We start from the raw sequence: 21,036 nt of genomic DNA, 5'->3' as shown, positions 1-21,036 counted from the left end.
CTTCAAGGCACTGAAGCGTGTCTCTCCATCTCTTTTCCTTCTCCAGCTAACGTTCATGAACGTGTTCCGTTGTTTCTCAGACTTGAGATAAGATCCGTTTGGGCGACGCAATGTCGGGATGTGGTCTGATGCAGACCAATCACTGCTTCGTCACCACCATCATCATCATCATATGTGACAAGTCCCGGTTAGTCCAACAGAGTACACTTAAGGGTTTTTATTTTTATTTTATTTTATTTTATTTTATTTTATTTTATTTTATTTTATTTTGTTTTATTTTATTTTATGTTTAACAATGAATAAAAAGTAGAAATTAATGAATTATTATAATAATTCTATTATACACACACACACACACACAAACACATATATATGTATATATATATATATGAAAAGAAATTATAATATTTTATATAATATTTTGAAAAGAAATTATATATATATATATATATATATATATATGAAAAGAAATTATAATATTTTATATTTAATATGTAATTACATAATATTTTAATAATTAATAATGAATATATATATATATATATATATATATTTAAATAAAATAATAATAATAATATATAATATAAAATTTATTTTATATTATTATATAATAAGAATAGACATAGAATTGAGAGAGTTAGCGTTAGAGGGTCAAGTTGTTTATATATATATATATATATACACAGGTGCATCTCAATAAATTAGAATGTCATGGAAAAGTTCATTTATTTCAGTAATTAAACTCAAATTGTGAAACTTGTGTATTAAATAAATTCAGTGCACAAAGACTGAAGTAGTTTAAGTCTTTGGTTCTTTTAATTGTGATGATTTTGGCTCACATTTAACAAAAACCCACCAATTCACTATCTCAACAAATTAGAATATGGTGACATGCCAATCAGCCAATCAACTCAAAACACCTATAAAAGTTTCCTGAGCCTTCAAAATGGTCTCTCAGTTTGGTTCGCTAGGCTACACAATCATGGGGAAGACTGCTGATCTGACAGTTGTCCAGAAGACAATCATTGCACCCCACAAGGAGGGTAAGCCAGAAACATTCATTGCCAAAGAAGCTGGCTGTTCACAGAGTGCTGTATCCAAGCATGTTAACAGAAAGTTGAGTGGAAGGAAAAAGTGTGGAAGAAAAAGATGCACAACCAACCGAGAGAACCGCAGCCTTGAGAGGCTTGTCAAGCAAAATCGATTGAAGAATTTGGGTGAACTTCACAAGGAAAGAACTGAGGCTGGGGTCAATGCATCAAGAGCCACCACACACAGACGTGTCAAGGAATTTCGATACAGTTGTCGTATTTCTCTTGTTAAGCCACTCCTGAACCACAGACAACGTCGGCGGTGTCTTACCTGGGCTAAGGAGAAGAAGAAATGGACTGTTGCCCAGTGGTCCAAAGTCCTCTTTTCAGATGACAGCAAGTTTTGTATTTCATTTGGAAACAAAGGTCGTAGAGTCTGGAGGAAGGGTGGAGAAGCTCATAGCCCAAGTTGCTTGAAGTCCAGTGTTAGCACTTCATGCTTCCTTGGGCTGACCAGCTTTTTAAAGATGCTGATTTCATTTTCCAGTAGGATTTGGCACCTGCCCACACTGCCAAAAGCACCATAAGTTGGTTAAATGACCATGGTGTTGGTGTGCTTGACTGGCCAGCAAACTCACAAGACCTGAATCTATGGGGTATTGTCAAGAGGAAAATGAGAAACAAGAGTCCAAAAAATGCAGATGAGCTGAAGGTCACTGTCAAAGAAACTTGGGCTTCCATATCACCTCAGCAGTGCCACAGACTGATCACCTCCATGCCACCCCGAATTGAGGCAGTAATTAAAGCAAAAGGAGCCCCTACCAAGTATTGAGTACATATACAGTAAATGAACATGCTTTCCAGAAGACCAACAATTCACTAAAAATGTTTTTTTTTTTATTGGTCTTATGAAGTATTCTAATTTGTTGAGATGAGTGAATTGGTGGGTTTTTGTTAAATGTGAGCCAAAATCATCACAATTAAAAGAACCAAAGACTTAAACTACTTCAGTCTTTGTGCATTGAATTATTTAATACACAAGTTTTCACAATTTGAGTTGAATTACTGAAATAAATGAACTTTTCCACGACATTCTAATTTATTGAGATGCACCTGTGTGTGTGTATATATATATATATATATATATATATATATATATATATATATATATATAAACACTCATTTGTAACTATTTCTGTTGTTTTATTACTTCAAAACAAATATGTTTTTGAAAACTCATTTTTAAAAACTTTTGTAATATTTTTGACAAGTGTGTAGGAATTTTTTACATATTTACAAACATATTCATTTATATATTTCTATTTATTTTCCTTTATTTTTATATTATGTCTTTCAAAGAATTCCATTTGGTTGTGCAGGTTTTATAAAAGACTCTTTACAACCGATACCCATATAAAAACACATATATGTCTAAATATATTTTTAAAACTATACAGTACACAGAATTTTTTGGTTATATGGTTATATGCTTTGATCAACCGTTTCGCATCTTTCTCATAGATTCTCAATGGGGTTCAGGTCAGGCATGTTGGCTGGCCAGTCAAGCACAGTAATATCATGGTCAGCAAACCACTTGGAAGTGGTTTTTGCACTGTGTTCAGGTGCTAAAGTCCTGCTGGAAAAGGAAATCAGCATCTCCACAAAGCTTGTCAGCAGATGGAAGCATGAAGTGCTCCAGAATATCCTGGTACACATATATAAAACACCCATTTTTAATTATTGCTGTTGTTTTATTACTTCAAAACATGTTTTTGCAAAAAAAAGTTTAATAAGGAAAATTGTTATATTGTCATATTCATTGTTTATCAAAGAAATATTTCTATTTGGTTGTGCAGGTTTTGTAAAAAAATTTGATGAGTAAACCCTTTACAAACGATACCCATATAAAAACACATACAGTATATAGAGAAAATTGCATGGGAAAATTTATATATAAATATACAGTACTGTGCAAAAGTCTGTAGTGTGTCAGTAGGAAATATCAGTTTACATTTCTAAACATTCATTTTGCCATTAATTATAATAATCCAGTGAGATTTTTGTATGGAGCACAAGCTGTTGTCAGACTCCTTGTGCAAACAGAGATCTGATCTCTCCATCATTCAATCTAATCTGTCTTAAGAAACAGAAAAAACGGAGACTAAATCCAGAAGAACTGTGGCAACATCTCCAAGATGCTTTAAGAGACCTACACTTACAAAGCTACATTACTGTTAAAATTTTTAGACAGTTTGAGGATGCTGTCAAAAACAATGTCATAAATAGATTTTCTTCATCAATGAACTTCTATTAACTAAAATAAATCAGCATTTGATGTGACCATCCTTTGCATTTAAAGTAGCTTTTGCCCTAGGTGCGCTTGTGCAGAGTTTTTCAGGTAGCTTTTCAGGTAGGTTATTTGAAACATCTTGGAGATGTTGTCACAGTTCTTCTGTATTTAGTCTGTCTCAGTTTTTCTGTTTCTTGTCATTCCAGAGAAAGACTGGATGATGGTGAGATCAGATGTCTGTGTGGAGCACTGGCTGTTGTCAGACTCCTTGTGCAAACAAAAATCTCACTAGATTATTACAATTAATGGCAAACAGAATGTTTGGAAATGTAAACTGATGTTTCCTACTGACACACTACAGCAAAAGATAGAAATAACTTACTTTAAACCATTTTTTAGCTGGTGAAAATACTAGTGGCCTAGGACTTTGCACAGTACTGTATATAAAAATGTCCTTTTCATTTGGTTATTTGTAAGGTTTGATTAGTATCGGTTTTCTGCTAAATGCTTTGCAATCTTCCTGTTGTTGTTTTTATGAATTTCTGATGAAATGTGTTGTATAATCACTCAGGACAGATGAGTCACTGCTCTTTTTTTCACAGCCCGAACAGCTCTGAATTCAAAGTTGTTCAACTTTAAAAAGCAAACTCAGTAATATAATGTTCTTCCAAATTATGACCGGCTGTCCATTCAGAGTTAATGTGAGTGGAGGTCTAGCACCCCAACTGATCTCTTTAGTAATTTTATCATGCACTGCTTTCCAAGAAAGCAACGTTTAAAAAGCAACATGCTAACAAGACAAGCATGAACTCTTGGAGAGCATCTGCCATGCTGCTGTGGGTTTTGAAGAAGGTGATTAGCATCCATGAAGCGCCCGCCCGCTCGTCCGCGTGCCAGCCAAACTTCCCCCACATTATACCGGCGAACAACACCGCCATTGTTCCTGGCCAAGGAAATGCAAAGATGTGCTTTATTTATGTGGTTTAAAGCTCCTGCGAATCAGCACTTTTGAGCGTCTCTGTGTGAAACATTTCCTGCTCATTCTCAACACAAATCCTTAATGCCGAATTAAAGGGATCAGGTCTCCCAGAATTCAAATTCTGTACTTCACTCAGCCTATAGAGTCATTCAAAACCTTTATGACTCCTCATACAATGACAGTAAACGAGGAATGAATTTTAACTCCCTTTCTCACACTAACGCCTTTGGAAAACTTGGAATATACTGTAGCTCTTGGGCTCATTTTATTATTTACATATACATTTGAGTATAGCAATGGGAAAATTTTATGGGAAATTCAATGGGAAAAATTTATAGAAAAATAATCATATTTTGTCACTGTATTTATGATGAGCAAATGGTTCACAAATGACATTACTCAGGTGGAAACACATTACACAGATACATTTTTATTTTATATATTAAACATACTATACGTATTTTTGCATATTTTCTTATAAATTTATTAATTTGAATATATACATATAAAATACATCAAATGAATCAGAAAAAAACATAAAAATTCGAAAATATATATACATCTCTCATAAATAATCACATAAAATAATAATCTGAATAAAAAATACATAAAAAATCACAAAGGTGATCTAGTTTTACTTATTAATATGCAACCTTATAGTTATTATTTATATAAATGTAAAATATGAAACAATCACAAAAGAAATATTTTTGTAAATCTAAAATATATTTAAAAATAATCAGTAAACTTGTAAATATATTGTTGTAAAATAAAATAACAAATAATTTTATTTTGATAAGGAATAGGCAGTGTTTTATCACTGTATTCATGTGGATAAGCAAATATATATTAACGTTTAAAAACTCAAATCACAAAAAATGTAAATATAAAAATAACAAATTAAAATAGATAGCAGCATTTTTATTTTATATACTTTACAAACTATATATATATTTTGACATTTTTTCTTATACATTTATTTATTTGAATATATATACGTTATATATATATATATATATATATATATATATGATCAGATAAAATAATGTTGTGAATATAAAATACATAAAAATCACAAAGTTGATCTAGTTTTACTTATTTGTATATAATCTTGTAATTATTATTTATTTGAATATATAAATGCCCAATATGAAGCAAATAAATAATAATGTTTGCAATTGAAATTTTTTAAATATAAAATATATATTTAGCTTATCATCATGAATACACTGATAAAACTGGCAATTTCATGTCAAAACAACATATTTTGTGATTTAAAGATATAAAGAAATATCTTTAACAATCACAACTGTTGTCAGAGTAAATATATATATTTTTTAAAAATTCACAAAAACTAATGTGGGAATGTTTAATCACTTGTATTCAAAATGATAAGCAAAATATATATTTCATTTAAAATATATAAAAATAATAAAACAGTAGTGTTGTAAATGTAAATATTCTGTATATTCTTTTAGATATTCCATACAGTTACTTATTTACATTTAAATATATAAAAAAGAAAATGACTCAGAATAATAACACACATAAAAATAATCACTAAATTAATTGTTCTGACAAGAAAACGAAAATGTCCTATCAGTGAATTTATGATGACATGAAACACTTTACAGTTGATATTATCCAGATGAAAACACACTGAATAGGCTTTGAGTCTTCGGTAACTAGTTACACAACTCCAGTCACACAGGGCATGAATATTCAACAACACTTAAGACGCTTATCAGTCGTGTTAATGTGAAACACACGTTTGTAATTGCTCAGATATCTGTGTCCAATCGATTCGTGGCAGGGGTCTGTCTGTGGGGGACGTGTTGATAAAGACTCAATTGTTTGCGTGTGTGGCGGCGCTTTCTGAAGTTTCTCAGAGGAGACGTGAGCTTGCGTAATGATCTGCATGTGTCATTGTTTGAGGTGGTGTGTGTGCCAGAAAACACCAGGAAAACCAGCTTTGCCATACAACTAATTCACGCGAAATAAACCCTGATGAGAAGCCAAGGGAGTTTTGTTACACCCTGAAGGGATTCAAGTTGAAATTATTTGCCTTTTAGACTCAAATTTGGAAATTAAACTTGCATTCCAAGTAACTCTTAATGTAATTCTGGTGCACAATGAACCCAAAAAAAGATTCTTCTTTGGAATCAGCAGTTCCACTGAAAAACCTTTAACATCAATGGAATCATTCCAATGCACAAAAGGCTCTTTATAGTGGAAAAAGATTCTAAAAATGTTTTTCACACTATGAAAAAATGGTTCTTCATCAGAACAGATTTGGAGAACTGTAGCATTACATCACTTGCTCAAAAATGGATCCTGTGCAGTGAATGGGTGCCGTCAGAATGAGAGTCCAAACTGCTTATAAAAACATCACAATAATCCACAGGTCCATCAATTAACATCTTGTGAAGCAAAAACCTGCATGTTTGGAAGAAACTATTTCATCATTAAAGAAGTCCACTTCCAAAACAAAGATTCACATATAAAGTACTCACCTCCTTGTCATCCAAGATGTTCATGTCTTTCTTTCTTCAGTTGTAAAGAAATTATGTTTTTTGAGGAAAACATTTCTGCATTTTTCTCCATATAATGGACTGATATGGTGCCCCGATTTTGAACTTCCAAAATGCAGTTTAAATGCTTCTTCAAATGATCCCAAATGTGGTTGTAAACGATCCCAGCCGAGGAAGAAGAGTCTTATCTAGTGAAACAGTTGGTTATTTTCATAAAAATAATACAATTTAAATACTTTTTAATCTCAAACACTCGTGTTGTCTTGCTCTCCCTGAACTCTGTGTATTCTGACTCAAGACAGTTAGGGTATGTTGAAAAAAACTACAATTGTATTTTCTCCCTCAACTTCAAAAATCATTTCAAAATCATCCGACATCGCTGCAGAAGTTCAAAGTGAACATGCAAAGAATATCAATCACCCTTAACAAAAAAAGGTAAAACAGCGATATAGGACGATTTTGAAGTTGAGGGAGAACATGAGATGGGAGTTTTTCGACATACTTTAACTGTCATGAACTGGAACAAAAACAGTCTAGGCAGAGTGAGACAAGACGAGCGTTTGGCATTAAAAAATATATATAAATTGTGTTATTTTTATGAAAACAACCGATCGTTTCGCTACATAAGACCCTTCTTCCTCGGCTGGGATCGTGTACAACCTCATTTGGGATCGTTTGAAGCCGCATTTAAACTGCATTTTGGAAATTCAAAATCGGGGCACCATATCAGTCCATTATATGGAGAAAAATGCTGAAACATCTTCCTCAAAAAAACATAATTTCTTTACGACTGAAGAAAGAAAGACATGAACATCTTGGATGACAAGGGGGTGAGAACATTATTTGTAAATTGTTGTTCTGGAAGTGGACTTCTCCTTTAAAGAGGTCATCGGATGCTAAGTTCACTTTAACATGTTGTTTGAACATTAATGTGTGTTGTCAGTGTATGTACAAATCTACCCTATAATGATAAAAATCCATGCAGTGGTTTTTAATTAATCTGTAAAAATAATATCCCCTTTTTCAAATCGAGCCGTTCTCAGATGCCTGTCGTTGTGGCGTCACACCAGCAGAGGCCGCTCCCATGATAGTTGATTGACATGAGCGCCTTACCTCGGATCAGCTGTAACAGTCCGACCTCCATTGTTTTGTTGCCGAAGCAGGGATGTAAGTTAGACAAGAATATAATAGAATATTAGACAAGAATATAGACGAATATATATAAATTGAGTGATTGAGGTGTTGTGTTGCTGGATGTAATAATGAACGTAGTGGTCGTCATTTACTCCTGACATCTGAGCCGCTGAAGATGCAGTAGATTATGTTTGTTTGTGAAGGGAATACACCTCTCGATCTACACAAATGTGTCTATGTTCGTGCAAATCATTTGTGATCCAGCTTCACCTACAGCAGAAGTAAGTATAAGGTTTTTTTTTAATTAACCTCTACAATCACCTTTTTTAATAACGTGCTAGTTAACAACTTTAGCGGTCAAATGTGCTAAATACAGCTAAAGTAAACAATCTCTCAGAGCACAGCTCCTCACTCCACAGAGAGAAGAGAGGGGTGGGGTGAGCAGAGCTCATTTGCATTTAAAGGAACAACCCCTCAGCATTAGATGATTTTTGCAGAGCTCATTTTGACAAGGCAAAAAGGGTGTTGTTTTACACTACTATTGAGAATTTTTAATCAAAGTATATTATAGACTTTTCATTAAGACCCTAAAGAATCATATCAACTTGTGGAAAATGGGCATCCGATGACCCCTTTAAGACGTTTTTAACTTAAAAACTGGCCAAAATACAACTCCATATGTAATAATAATGCTTCCTCCAGTGAAAAAGTCCATCTCCAGTTGTTCTCTCACATCAAAATCCGTCCACATATTTGTTTACGAACTGTTTTTGCTTGTAAATGATGCTTGGTCTGTGCATATTTCTCTCCTGATTCAGACCTTATCAGCTGTTTGGATTCTTATTCTGACGGCACCCATTCACTGCAGAGGGTTCATTGGTGAGCAAGTGATGTGATGCTACATTTCTCCAAATCTGATGAAGAAACAAACTCATTTACATCTTGGATGGCCTGAGGGTGAATAAACTTTCAGTTAATTCTCATTTTTGGTGAACTGTTTCTTTAAGAACTGTGCTATCTATGGCATCACTGCAAAAACCCCTTTTAGAAGCTTTATTTTTAAGAGTGCTGTTGCACCAAAGTTTTTTTTTTTCTCCATGACTGGCTGCCACCTGGTCTCCATTACTGCCCTGTTCGGATCCTCCACCCCCTCTCAGCACGTCCCGATCCCCGCAGGTCTCCGGTAATGCTCGGCAGTGAGAAAAACCCTCTGCGCTGCAATTATATGACAGAAACGTGCAGTGGAAAACGCGCTGAGTGAAGAGAATGGTAATGAGTTTTCCGCTGCAGTGGCGGGTCAGTGGGGTAGTGGGACTCCAGTCAGGAGAACTCACCGCATTCGGGATGTTTTGCTTTTGATGCTAATGGATCAGATGGTAGAGTACTAAGCGGTGGAATAAAAATCAAATGTCGTTCAATCTCAGTCACTTGGGGTGATGGAAACGGCGGGACTATTAGCTGCGGTAGCAGCATGTAGATTTGAACCGGAATTATTCATAATTTGAACTGATTTAAGAATATGATATCAGATTTGAGTGCTTTTAAGCACTTAAAGTCAAATTAAAAAGTAAACTGACCCAGTTTACTTTCTTAACACTCGTTCCTGATTGTATATTCCAAAGGAAAATGATTCACAGTTTTGAATATGGGTTAAAACCGTTTTTTTAAACAGAAGTTCTGAACTTTTATTCAGCAAGGATGCATTTAGTTGATTAAAAGTGACAATAAAGACATTAATAATATTTCTAATGATTCTTTGGAAATTTTTGTTGATCAAAGAATCCTGGAAATATAAGAGTATTTCGGTTTTCGCAAAAATATTAACTGTTTTCATCATTGATATTGGAGTAAATCAGCATATTAAAATGATTTCTGAAGGATCATGTGACTGGAGAAATGATGCTGAAAATTCAGCATTGCATCACAGGAATAAATTACTTAAAAAAAAAATTCAAATAGACAAGAGTTATTTAAAATTGTATTCATATTTTACAATTTTACTGTTTTTACTGTATTTTTAATCAGATAAATGCAGCCTTGGTGAGCAGAAGGGACTTTTTTCAAAAACATTTAAATGATTCCAAAATTTGGAAACAATTAAGAATAGTTACAACAATGAAGTTAACAGACCACATACTGTAGCTTTGACAATTTCTGTCCATTTAAGACAAATTAAGACAACCGGTGTGCATGTGTGGTGAAATTGACCTGTTATTAACACAGGTCACATGCTGCACTTTTCCAGCTAATGTTATTAACAAAATATGCAAATAAACATTCCTGTAGTTCAAACTGTACAGCAAGGCAAATGCAAATAAATATGCAAATGAGAATAAAACTGAGGGTAAAAAAAGAATATGCTGACAGAGGCAGGACACCATTTCAGTGATACCTGACATGTAAAAAGGACATTTATGTTTTTAAAAAAACAAAATGAAAAGAAATATTAAAAAAAAAAAAAACTATATAAAATCAAAATAAAAGCCTGTGTTTATTTTATCCAAAATACACCAAAATTTTTTTTAATATTTTTACTATTTCAAATAACTGTTTTCTATTTGAGTATATTTTGAAATGTTACTGATTTCTGTGATTTCAAAGCTGAATTTTTAGCATCATTACTCCAGTGTACAGTGTCACCTGATCCTTCAGAAATCATTCTAATATGCTGATTTGCTGCTCAAAAAATTCTTCTCTTCTTCTTCTTCTTCTTCTTCTTCTTATTATTCTTATTATGTTGAAAACAGCTGAGTAGAATTTTTTTTTCAGATTCCTTTGAAAGTTCAGAAGCACAGCATTTATCTGAAATACAAATCTTTTGTAACATTATACATGTCTTTATCATCACTTTTGATCAATTTAAAGCATTCTTGCTAAATAAAAGCATTACTTTCTATAATTTCTTTCAGTATTTCTTTAAAAAAAAAAACAACTGACTTCAAACTTTTGAATTGTATAGTGTATAATGTTACAAAAGCTTTTTATTTCAGATAAATGCTGATCTTTGGATCTTTCTATTCATCAAAGAATCCTAAAAAAATGTACTCAACTGTTTTAGATATTGATAATAATAATAATCCGAAATGTTTCTTGAACAGCAAATCAGCATATTAGAATGATTTCTGAAGGATCATGTGACACTGTAGACTGGAGTAATGATGCTGAAAAATCAGCTTTGAACACAATATATTCAAATAGAAAACAGTTATTTGAAATAGTAAAAATATTTCACAATATTCCTGCTTTTGCTGTATTTTGGATCAAATAAATGCAGGCTTGGTAAGAAGAGATTCTTTAAAAAAAAATCTTTAGTGTATAAAAAAGTCTAAAATACATTTTAAATAAGATAAAATTAAAATAAATCTCAAAAGCTTGTAGAGCTTCACACTGTGTGTGCAAAATGCTCTTCCGAGTCTTCATCCCAAATTGACCTTTTATGGACAGAAATGCATTAGCAGGTCCTTGCCTTCATTCCAGAAACCCCCAAACAACATGACCAGCTCAGTAACTGTAATTAAACTAACATACTGTCATATACACCAGCACTGTAAGTACTTTAAAGTCACCCTCAGATTGGTGTTACTGCAGCTTTCATCACTTCTTCAGCTGCTGCTGTAGCCAAACATCTCATATTTCTATCAACACAATGTAAGTGAAGTATCACAATGGGTGATTGACATCTAAAAATACAGCACATACTTCTTCCCGTGACCATTCAAACAATCATCTCGACCTGTTTCCGCCATCTGCCCCTTATCAAACCTTCCCCAAATAGAAACGTCCAGAGGGTGCTGAGGTTTGTAGAGTTAATCCAATAGATCTTACAAAGCTAATTCCCATCATGCGAAAGGAAACAGAGGCTGGCGCGCCACAGAGGAACATTCATCCAGCTTGAAATTTCTAGGCCACCAAGTCCAGTGTTGACTAAACCTCTGGCTCCGGATCCAGGCGCGTGTTTACAAAAAATCGGGCTCCATATGCAGGAAAGTCCCTCTACTCTCCTCTCCGATCAGATCAGATGCTGTCCAGATTATTTTATAATGTTACCAGTATTTATTTTCCCATAAACTGGTGTTGTGTTAATCCCAGTAACTGGTCTTGATTAAAGCCTTCAGATGAGGGCAACTTTGAATTGACATACAAAACTGTTTTGTATATATTACCCTTACATTGGCAAATAACTAGAATGAAACTGCAGTAAACGGTACAGCTATTTGTGCTATGAACCAGCATACTTATAATTATTATAATGAGTTAAAATAATATAATAACAAATCCCAGCTTGCAAAATCAAACAGCATAATGGGGTGTTTTATACAGGCAAAATACCAGAAGCAGTGATAACAAGAATTGGGCTACTTTAACACTCTTGCCGCAGGTTGTTTTTCATGTACTTCGGTTGAATCAACCGCAATAATGTGATGTTTAGCACCTGGAATGTGAATTTTACCAGTGGAACCCTGCCAAAAAAATGTGTATTTTAATCCCAGAATGCAATTTTTACTGGGAGACCCCTCCGAAATGCGATTGAGCTAGTTTTGAGTATCAGTTGGGTGGGTTTTGCTGTGAAAACCTGGCAACCAACAGCATATCAAGGTGTTTGTTTTTATATAGGTAAAATACTGGAAGCAGTGTTGCAAAGTCCACAGATTGAAGCAACCCCAATAACGTGATATTTAGCCCTTGGAATGTGAATTTTACCAGGGAAACCACGCCAAAAAATTTGTATTTTACCCCCCCGGATCGCTTTTTTTTTATGCAATGTTTGCTTTTGTTTGTGAAGAAAAGATTTATCTTATTAAATGTTAGTCATCCTCTCCACCATAATTTTACCAGGAAACCACGCCAAAATATGTGTATTTTACCCCAAGAATGCTTTTTTATGCTTTTAAAAAATTGCACCCTCAAGTCTCAAGTTACAACAGGTTTGACATTTGTGACTTCAGTGATGCCATTGTTTGTCATGTGAAAGACTGCAACACGTGTTTATATACAGGTAAAATACGGGAAGCAGTGTTGCCAAGTCCATAGATTGAAGCAACCCCAATAACGTGATATTTAGCCCTTGGAATGTGAATTTTACCAGGGGAACCATGCCGAAAAAACATGTATTTTACCCCCGCCCCTCCCCCCCTAAAAGTTGTGTTCTGCAGGGTAAAATACATATTTTTTGGTGAGGTGCCCCTGGTAAAATTCACATTTCAGGGGATAAATATTTTGTTGATGGGGGTCGATTCAACACGCGGACATGAAAAACAACTCACGGCAACAGCGTTAAAGTAGCACAATTCCACGGGAAAACCGCAAACTTGGCAACGCTACCGGAGGACCCCTGGTTTTGGGCTACGATTGGGCTAGTTTTGAGTAAAAAGTGGGCAGGTTTTGCTGTGAAAACCTCGCAACCCTGACCAGAAGCCCGGTACATTCAAGTTCAAAATGGCTGTGCAGTTAAAAATAGGGTTCATAGCTGAATATTATTGCAATGTGGTGTGGAGATTAGTGTCACATTAACCGTGGGTTGAAGTGACCCCAATAAGGTGATATTTTACCAGGGGGAACCCTGCCAAAAACATGTATTTTACCCTCCCCCAGAACATGATTTTTACCAAGGAACAGGGTTGCCAGGTTTTTACAACAGCACCCAATTTGCTACTCAAAACTAGCCCAATCGCACTTCGAGAGGGGGGTACCCCATTAAAAATTTGTGTCCTGCAAAGTAAAATACACTTTTTTGGTGGGGTTCCCCTGGTAAAATTAGCATTCCAGGGGATAAATATCAAATTTTTGGGGTTGCATCAACCCGCGGCAACAATGGTAAAGTAGCCCAATTCCGCGGGAAACCCACAGACTTGACAACACTGCAGGGGGAGCCCTCCGAAACTGCGACTGGGCTAGTTTTAAGTAAACATTGAGCGGTTTTTGCTGTGAAAACCTGGCAACCCTGACCGGAAGCCTCACACATTCAAGCTACAAATGGCCATGCACGCTCTTACATTAAAAATAAGGCTCATAGCTGAATATTATTGCAATGTGGTGTGGAGATTTGTCACACTCAGTTGACTGATAACAATACTTCCTGATTCTCACATTAAAACATGCATTTTCTGTGCAGCTGCTGTCAATATTTTTTTGTGAAAGGCGCTATATAAATAAATTAAAATAACATTATGTAGGTTTGTATGTTTTTTAGTCTTTTGTTATGTCCGAAACCCTCATAAAGAAAAAAAATCAAAATCAATTAAATTCATTTCTGATGTTTCTAGAGCGCATTAGCATCAGCAGTTCGCCCACTCAATTGTGAGTTACTATCATTACCGCTAGTTACTACAGTCTACAGTTTGCTAGCTAGTTACGCCACTTAAATGCTTTTTACTTGGCAACCATTCAGGTTGTAGCGGTATTTAACAGTTGAGAAAGGCGGCAGATTTCTCGTGAGTGGGCGTGATTTCAGTGCCAACAGCGGACACGCCTCTAAGCGTTTGAATGCAGACAATACTGCTTTTTTTTGATAACCTTTGATATCCTTCAAATTTGGCTGGGTGGTTAACATTTTTTCTGTGTTGTGACAAACTCAGAACTCTTAATGTTTTCACAGACTTGAAGGCTTACAATCAAGATTAATTTACTTATATGCGTCAGCGCTGACTAAAATGAAATGCATCATTAAAGTAGTTCACATGACTCTTGCACTATATTTCATAAGCTATTTGATATTTGCTTTTGTTTGTGAAGAACAGATTGAACTTATTCAGTGTTAGTCATCCTCTCCACCATTCACATTCAAAACATTCAAAAGTTGCAGCCTCAAGTCTCAAGTTATGACAGGTTTGACATTTGTGACGTCAGTGATGCCATTGTTTGTTATGTGAAGGATTGCAACACGTCAGTTTCCTTTGAACATCCCATTCATCAAAGAATCCTGGAAAGACAAAAAAAACAAACAAAAAAAACAGCACAACTGTTTTTAAAATTGATAATAAGCAGAAATGTTTCTTGAGCAGCAAATCAGCATATTAGAATGATTTCTAAAGGATGCTGAAAATTCAGCTTTGCATCACAGAAATAAATTGCATTTTAAAATATTCAAACAGAAAACAGTTATTTTAAATTGTAATAATATTTCATATTTTTACAGATTTTACAGTATTTTTCATCAAAGAAATGCAGCCCAGCTGCGCAGAAAAGACTTCTTTTAAAAACATCAATCTTGCTGACCCCTTGACTTTTTAACTGTAGTGCGTAAAATGCAGTAATGTAATTATACTACTAAATCTGTCTCAGACATGATCATATCTAAAGGCTGCAGAGATTTATATGAGGTAAAGTGAGAATGTGATAAAAGTCACCAAAGTGAGGTTTCCTTCACGAGACGCTCTGTTCTGTCAGCGGTCTGCAATTGCTGTAATTTCAGTTCCTGAAAGACCTCCAGGTGTGTGTTTGTGTGAGTCCTGTCATCATCATCATCATCAGAGCAGGAGGAACACAGCGAGTGAATATGAATCCAGGATCTCTGTGTGAACTTGTCCTGCTGCACTTCAGAGGGGCAATGTCTAAATATGTCATCACAAACATCACTGAGGAAACCTTCAGCGTTTATGCATGTGTCCTTTCCATCTGACCTGATAAGCACACATACTCATGCATGCTGCTAATAATGCATGCCAATGTGAGAATGAGCAGTAAAAGCGTAGCTTGTAAAGAGCTCAGGGCTGTTTTACTACATGAGTAATTTCCAGAGTTTATGTTGTAATGTAATGCCAGCAGGCAAAAGCTTAAGTAACCTTACAATCTTAGGCCGCACTGCAAGCCTTGGCACATTGAAACACTGTGTCGTCTTTGAAAACATCTATATATAATTTGAAAGCTATAGCTTGGATAGCATCTTCAGACTCTTAAAATAAAGCTTCTATATTGGCGTCTGGTTCCATGATGAACCTTTAACATCCATGGAATCTTTCCATTCCACAAAAGATTCTTTATGGTGGTTTAAAAGTTTATGGTCCAAAGTTCTTTAGACTTTTATATTGTTCTTCATACTAAGGAAAAATAGGTTCTTCTAGAGATTATAAAGCAAAGATGTTGCACTGTATTAATAAAAACATAAACCTTTATATAATGCAGAAGCCTGTCAAAAAATGTTGACTTTTTTCCCCCCTCAGAATTCCAAGTTCACAACTCACATTTCTGGCATTTTTTGTTCTCAGAATTCACATCTCACAAATGTTTTTTTTTTTTTTTTTTTTTAATTATTTTTTAGATTTCTGAGTTTATGTCTTGCCATTATTACTTTTTCTTTTAGAATTCCAAGTTTACAGCTTGCAATTCCTATTTTTTCTCAGAACTCTGAGTTTATATCTTGCAATTCCTATTTTTTTACTTTTAAATTCCAAGTTTACATGAGTTTACATCTCACAATTCTTTTTTTCTCCCTCAGAATTAAGTTTACATCTTGAAAATTTTTTTTTTTTTTTTTTTTTTTTTTTATAATTCAGAGATTATTTCTTGCCATTATTTTTTTTTTTTTTTTTTTTTAATTCCTAGTTTACATTTTGCAATTTTTTTCCCTCAGAACTTCATATCTTGCAATTTCTATTTTTTACTTTTAAATTCCGAGGTTACATGAGTTTAAATCTCACAATTTTTTTTTTAATTCCGAATTCCATAATTTTTGAGTTTATTTCTTGCAATTCAGATTTTTTTTCTTAGAATTCTGGGTTTATATCTTGCAATTCTTTTTTCCCAGGACTTAGAGTTTATATTATGCAATTCCTTTTTCTTACTTTTGAATTCCGAGTTTACATCTTGCAATTTTTTCCCCTCTGAACTCCAAGTTCATATTTTTTTTAAATTCCGAATTCTGAGTTTATTTCTTGCAATTCTGAGTTTTTTCTTAGAATTCAGAGTTTACATCTTGCATCTTTTTTTTTTTTCCTCCTTGTTCATATCTTGCAGTTTCTATTTTTTCCCTCAGGATTCCAAGTTTACAGCATAAAATTCTGACTTCCTTTCCTCAGAAATCCAAGTTTACATCTTGCAATTCCTAATTTTTCCTTTATAATTATAATTATATAATTATAAATAAAGTTTAGAACACAAAATTCTGACCTTTTTTCCCCCAAGTTTACGTCTCACGTTTTTTTTTTGCCATTGAATAAAATTTTTAAAAAGGTAACTCTGACTTTTATCTCACAATTCAGACATTCTTTCTCGCAAATGTGAGTTTCTATCCCCAAGTTTACGCTTTTCTTCTTCAAAGTGCAAGTTCACATCTTACATTTCTGAGTTTATATCTTTTTTTTTCTTGTATTTAGTTTGTTCCCTTCAGAATTGCACAGAAAAAAATCATAACTGTAAGATAAAAAATGCACAATTATTCTTTAATCTGTGGTGTAAACAGACTTCCAAACAGAAGAATACAGAAAAATAGAAAAAGTTTAAAACAGAAGACTCTTATATTGCAAATGCAAATGTTTGTGTTTAAATGCAAATGTAGTTTAGGAGTGTGTTCTTCAGGTCAGAGCAGCACTAATGCATCAGTTGCACACAGTGTCTTTAATAAAAAAACTGTTGATTTATTTATCATGTTCTGTTCAGCATATTTACAGTTCAGTAACAACTTTTTACACATGCAGCATGAGATTTAAACAGTCTATAATAAATAACATTCATTCTATAGAGATGAAATGCTGTGATATTATTTACAATAGCAAAATATCAGCATGCTGGTGTTCTCAAAACACGACACAATCAGATCAAACCCCTCTGGATTCCTTACGATTCAGATTCCCATCACAGCGTGGCATACTAGCGTACTACTTCCGCATGTGTACTAGACACAGTACAACCTTCAGCATTTGCCAAAAAGAGCAGCATAACAGTGCAATCCATCTGACTTGATCTTTCATTTCCAGCATGATTTTTAATATCATCTTGAGTCATTATTTAATCAGAAACCTAAATGCTAAGACATTTTAAACAAATGTAAATCTTCTTCAAAGACTGACAGATGTCACACACTGAATTAAACCTGCAGAGTGATGAGGTCATGTGACAAATGTAGCATACTACTGCAGGAAGTATGAAGTATGCTAGTATGCCACTCTGTGTAGAACCGCTGTGATTCACAGTAAAAATCAACCCGTGCCCTAAAGAGTGCAACAGAAGTAAAAATCCCATTCATTTTGTTAAAGCATTATATCAATTTGCTTTTTAATTTAATTTATGTTTAATTCATGTTTAACAGCGGAAAACTAGATTACCCATGATTCAGCAGAGACTGGCATATAGCAAATTAAAAATTACATTTAAACTAATTATTTTTTCTCAGAACTCCATGTTTATATCTTGCAATTTAGAATTCCAAGTTCTCATCTCAAAACTGTGACTTTTTTCCCTCAGAATTTCAAGTTTACATCTCGGTAGTTTTTTTTTTTTTTTTTTTTAATTCAGAATCCAGAGTTTATTTCTTGTAATTCATTTTTTTTACATTTCGCAATTCTGACTTTTTTTTCTTAGGAAAAAATCTGGCAATTCTTTTTTTCTCAGATTTAGTTTTTTTTTTTTAATTCAGAACTCCAAGTTTATTTCTTGCAATTACGACTTTCTCAGAACTCCAAGTCTTTATCTTGAAATTCCAGAAAAAAAGTTCACATCTCAAAATTTCCCTCAGAATTTCAAGTTTACTTTAGAATTTACTTTTAGAACCCTTAGAATTCTGAGTTTATTTCTTGCAATTCTGACGTCTTTCTTAAAATTCAAAGTTTAGATTTCACAGTTCTGACTTTTCGGAATTCCATTCTATTTAATTTAATTAAAAATAAAGAAATATCACTACAATACTATTAAACTGTAAAATATTTCATCATAAAATAATAATAATAATAATAATAATAATAAAACTTGTACATTTTTATAATAAAAAAGTAAACATTTTAAAAAGTGTTAAGGTTGTTTTTTTTTTCCTTTGCTTACAAACATTAAAATTATGTTGGTGGAAAACTGCAGATTTATATAATATTTAATATAAAATTACATATTTATATAATTACAACACAATCTTTGTGATTTGTAAACTACACTAAACTATATAACATTCTCAGGCATTGTCAGAATTTCTACAAATTTTCATCATTATTATTATTATCATTATTATTATTAGCTTTGAAGACTTTAAAATCCCTGTGGAAAAAATGAATGGGAAAAATACTTAGAACGCTAATGCTGCTGAAAAAGTGGGCGGGGACTGTTCCACTCTATTACGCCCTCAGGGAGTGGGCGGGGCTTAACAAGTCCTGCCGTTTCATTGGTTCTCATCTTATTGCGTGTCACTTCTAAAACAGCACGTCCTTCATCCAAAGGCACGTCTAGTTTGCTGGTTAACTCGAGACGAAGTTAATCGAGTCGGATAACCAGCATCACACCTCATAAATCTCTTTCTTGGCATTCACACACACACACAAAGTTCATCAATGCAAAACCTCTTCGTTTTGTGAATTCTGATGCATTCTGGGTACATGAATGTAAATGTACTCATATATCAGCAAACGTCCAAACGCTTGGGGCTCAATATATATGTTTATGCATCCAGCGCGTGTGGCATTCAATCAGTTTGTGTTTATATAGATTTATATATGAAATGTGTATGCGGCCGAGTCCAGCAGGATTATATTTCCTAAAGCAACAGTCCATATGTCTGTATGTGTGTGTACGTGTGTGCATTCCCTCCCGTTGGTCCCGTAACCACGTTCAACACCTGTATCTGTGTGCAGCGCACAGTACGTCGATTCTCCGTCACACACACACGTGCGTTTACACAGCTACCTCCTTTTCCTCAGACTGCTCTCCAAGCGGCCGAGCTCCTCGTATCCCTGGTAGAAGAGCTCGAGTTCGCGGCCTCCCCAGCTCCGCCAGACAGCCAGGCACCAGGCCATGTTTTCTTTACGGAAGCCGCACACAACGGTGTCCTTTGCGACGAGCGCCGCCTCCGCCAGAGTCCTGAGAGACGGACGAGAGGAAGAGTGAGCGAGAGCTTTCGCTGAAAATAACCCGAGACTCTTCGCAGAACTATCATAGAGGAGCAGTTACGGGCCTGAAAGCCTCGACTGTGCGACGAATGTGTGTTTACGCCGAGAGCTGACGGCAGGCCGACAGGACAGACACTAGTTTATGATAAACGTTTCATAACAACGCTAACCTAAACTAAAGCTCTGTATGAAAACCCACAGAAACGCACTAAGCTGAGAGCCAATCACGTTTTCTTCAAAAAGGTTGTGGTTATCAAGACTAATTGAGTTATTTATGAAACACCAGTGTGTTTTATCCTTCTGGCTGCTTCTCAGTTCTGTAATTGATGATTTCCTTGTTTTCTCACCGCTCTGTCCTTCAGACTGTGGCCTGGAAAGCGATCAAGCGCTGGCGTGAAGAAGGACGCATCAATTCTCTAATTAAACCTTGAGAAGGTGAGGAACAAGGAGAAAGGAGGCTTCCAGAGGAGATACACAGGTGCAAATCTTATTTTAGAAATCACATGCTCTTCATCTATTACAATAGTAACAGTACCTGTATGGTTCAAATAAAACATATTTAAACATTAAAAAAATAAAGAAAATGAATAAATAATTGCAGGTCAAAGTTGCAATTGCAATTTAAAATAAATAAAAATTTTAAAGTACACAAGGCATCATAAATAATTTATTTAAATAAAAAAACAAATAAAGATGATTATGAGTAGCTAGTAAAATTTCTGTTTTACACTATTAAAATAAATAATATATTTAAAAATGAATACATAAAATTTCTCTCTCTGTGTACACGTATATAATACATAACTTATTTATAATATTAAAAATAAATAAATAAATAACTACAGAAGTTTAAAAAGCAGTGTTAAATATTAAATTAAAATAAATAAATACTAAAATAGATAAATACGGTAGTTTAAAATCAATGTAAAAAACAAATAAATATGTATGTGTGTACACATAATATATATTTATTCATAAAATAATTAAATAAATTTATAATTTATAATATATACTAAAGTAAATAAATAATAAAATAGATAAAATCAGT

The 21,036-nt window shown here is 34.1% G+C and overlaps 2 protein-coding genes across 4 annotated transcripts in view; one reads left to right on the top strand and one right to left on the bottom strand.

Moving 5' to 3' along the window:
- The window catches only part of snrpa1 (small nuclear ribonucleoprotein polypeptide A'), a 199,101-nt gene that overhangs the window by 109,043 nt on the left and 69,022 nt on the right, over positions 1-21,036 (top strand). The gene's annotated exons all lie outside the window — the stretch shown is intronic.
- lrrk1 (leucine-rich repeat kinase 1) overlaps positions 17,517-21,036 on the bottom strand; it is a 105,306-nt gene continuing 101,786 nt past the window's right edge. For all 3 annotated transcript variants that reach the window (XM_051113596.1, XM_051113597.1, XM_051113598.1), the window contains one exon: positions 17,517-19,959. In XM_051113596.1, coding sequence (XP_050969553.1) covers positions 19,782-19,959 — 178 coding nt within the window. In that variant the 3' untranslated portion in view covers positions 17,517-19,781. The remainder of the gene's footprint in view (positions 19,960-21,036) is intronic.

The sequence above is a fragment of the Labeo rohita genome, chromosome 7 (assembly GCF_022985175.1).
Source record: "Labeo rohita strain BAU-BD-2019 chromosome 7, IGBB_LRoh.1.0, whole genome shotgun sequence".
Classification (NCBI taxonomy): domain Eukaryota; kingdom Metazoa; phylum Chordata; class Actinopteri; order Cypriniformes; family Cyprinidae; genus Labeo; species Labeo rohita.
Note: the sequence above shows the minus strand (reverse complement) of the source record. Positions and strands in the feature narration are given on the sequence as shown.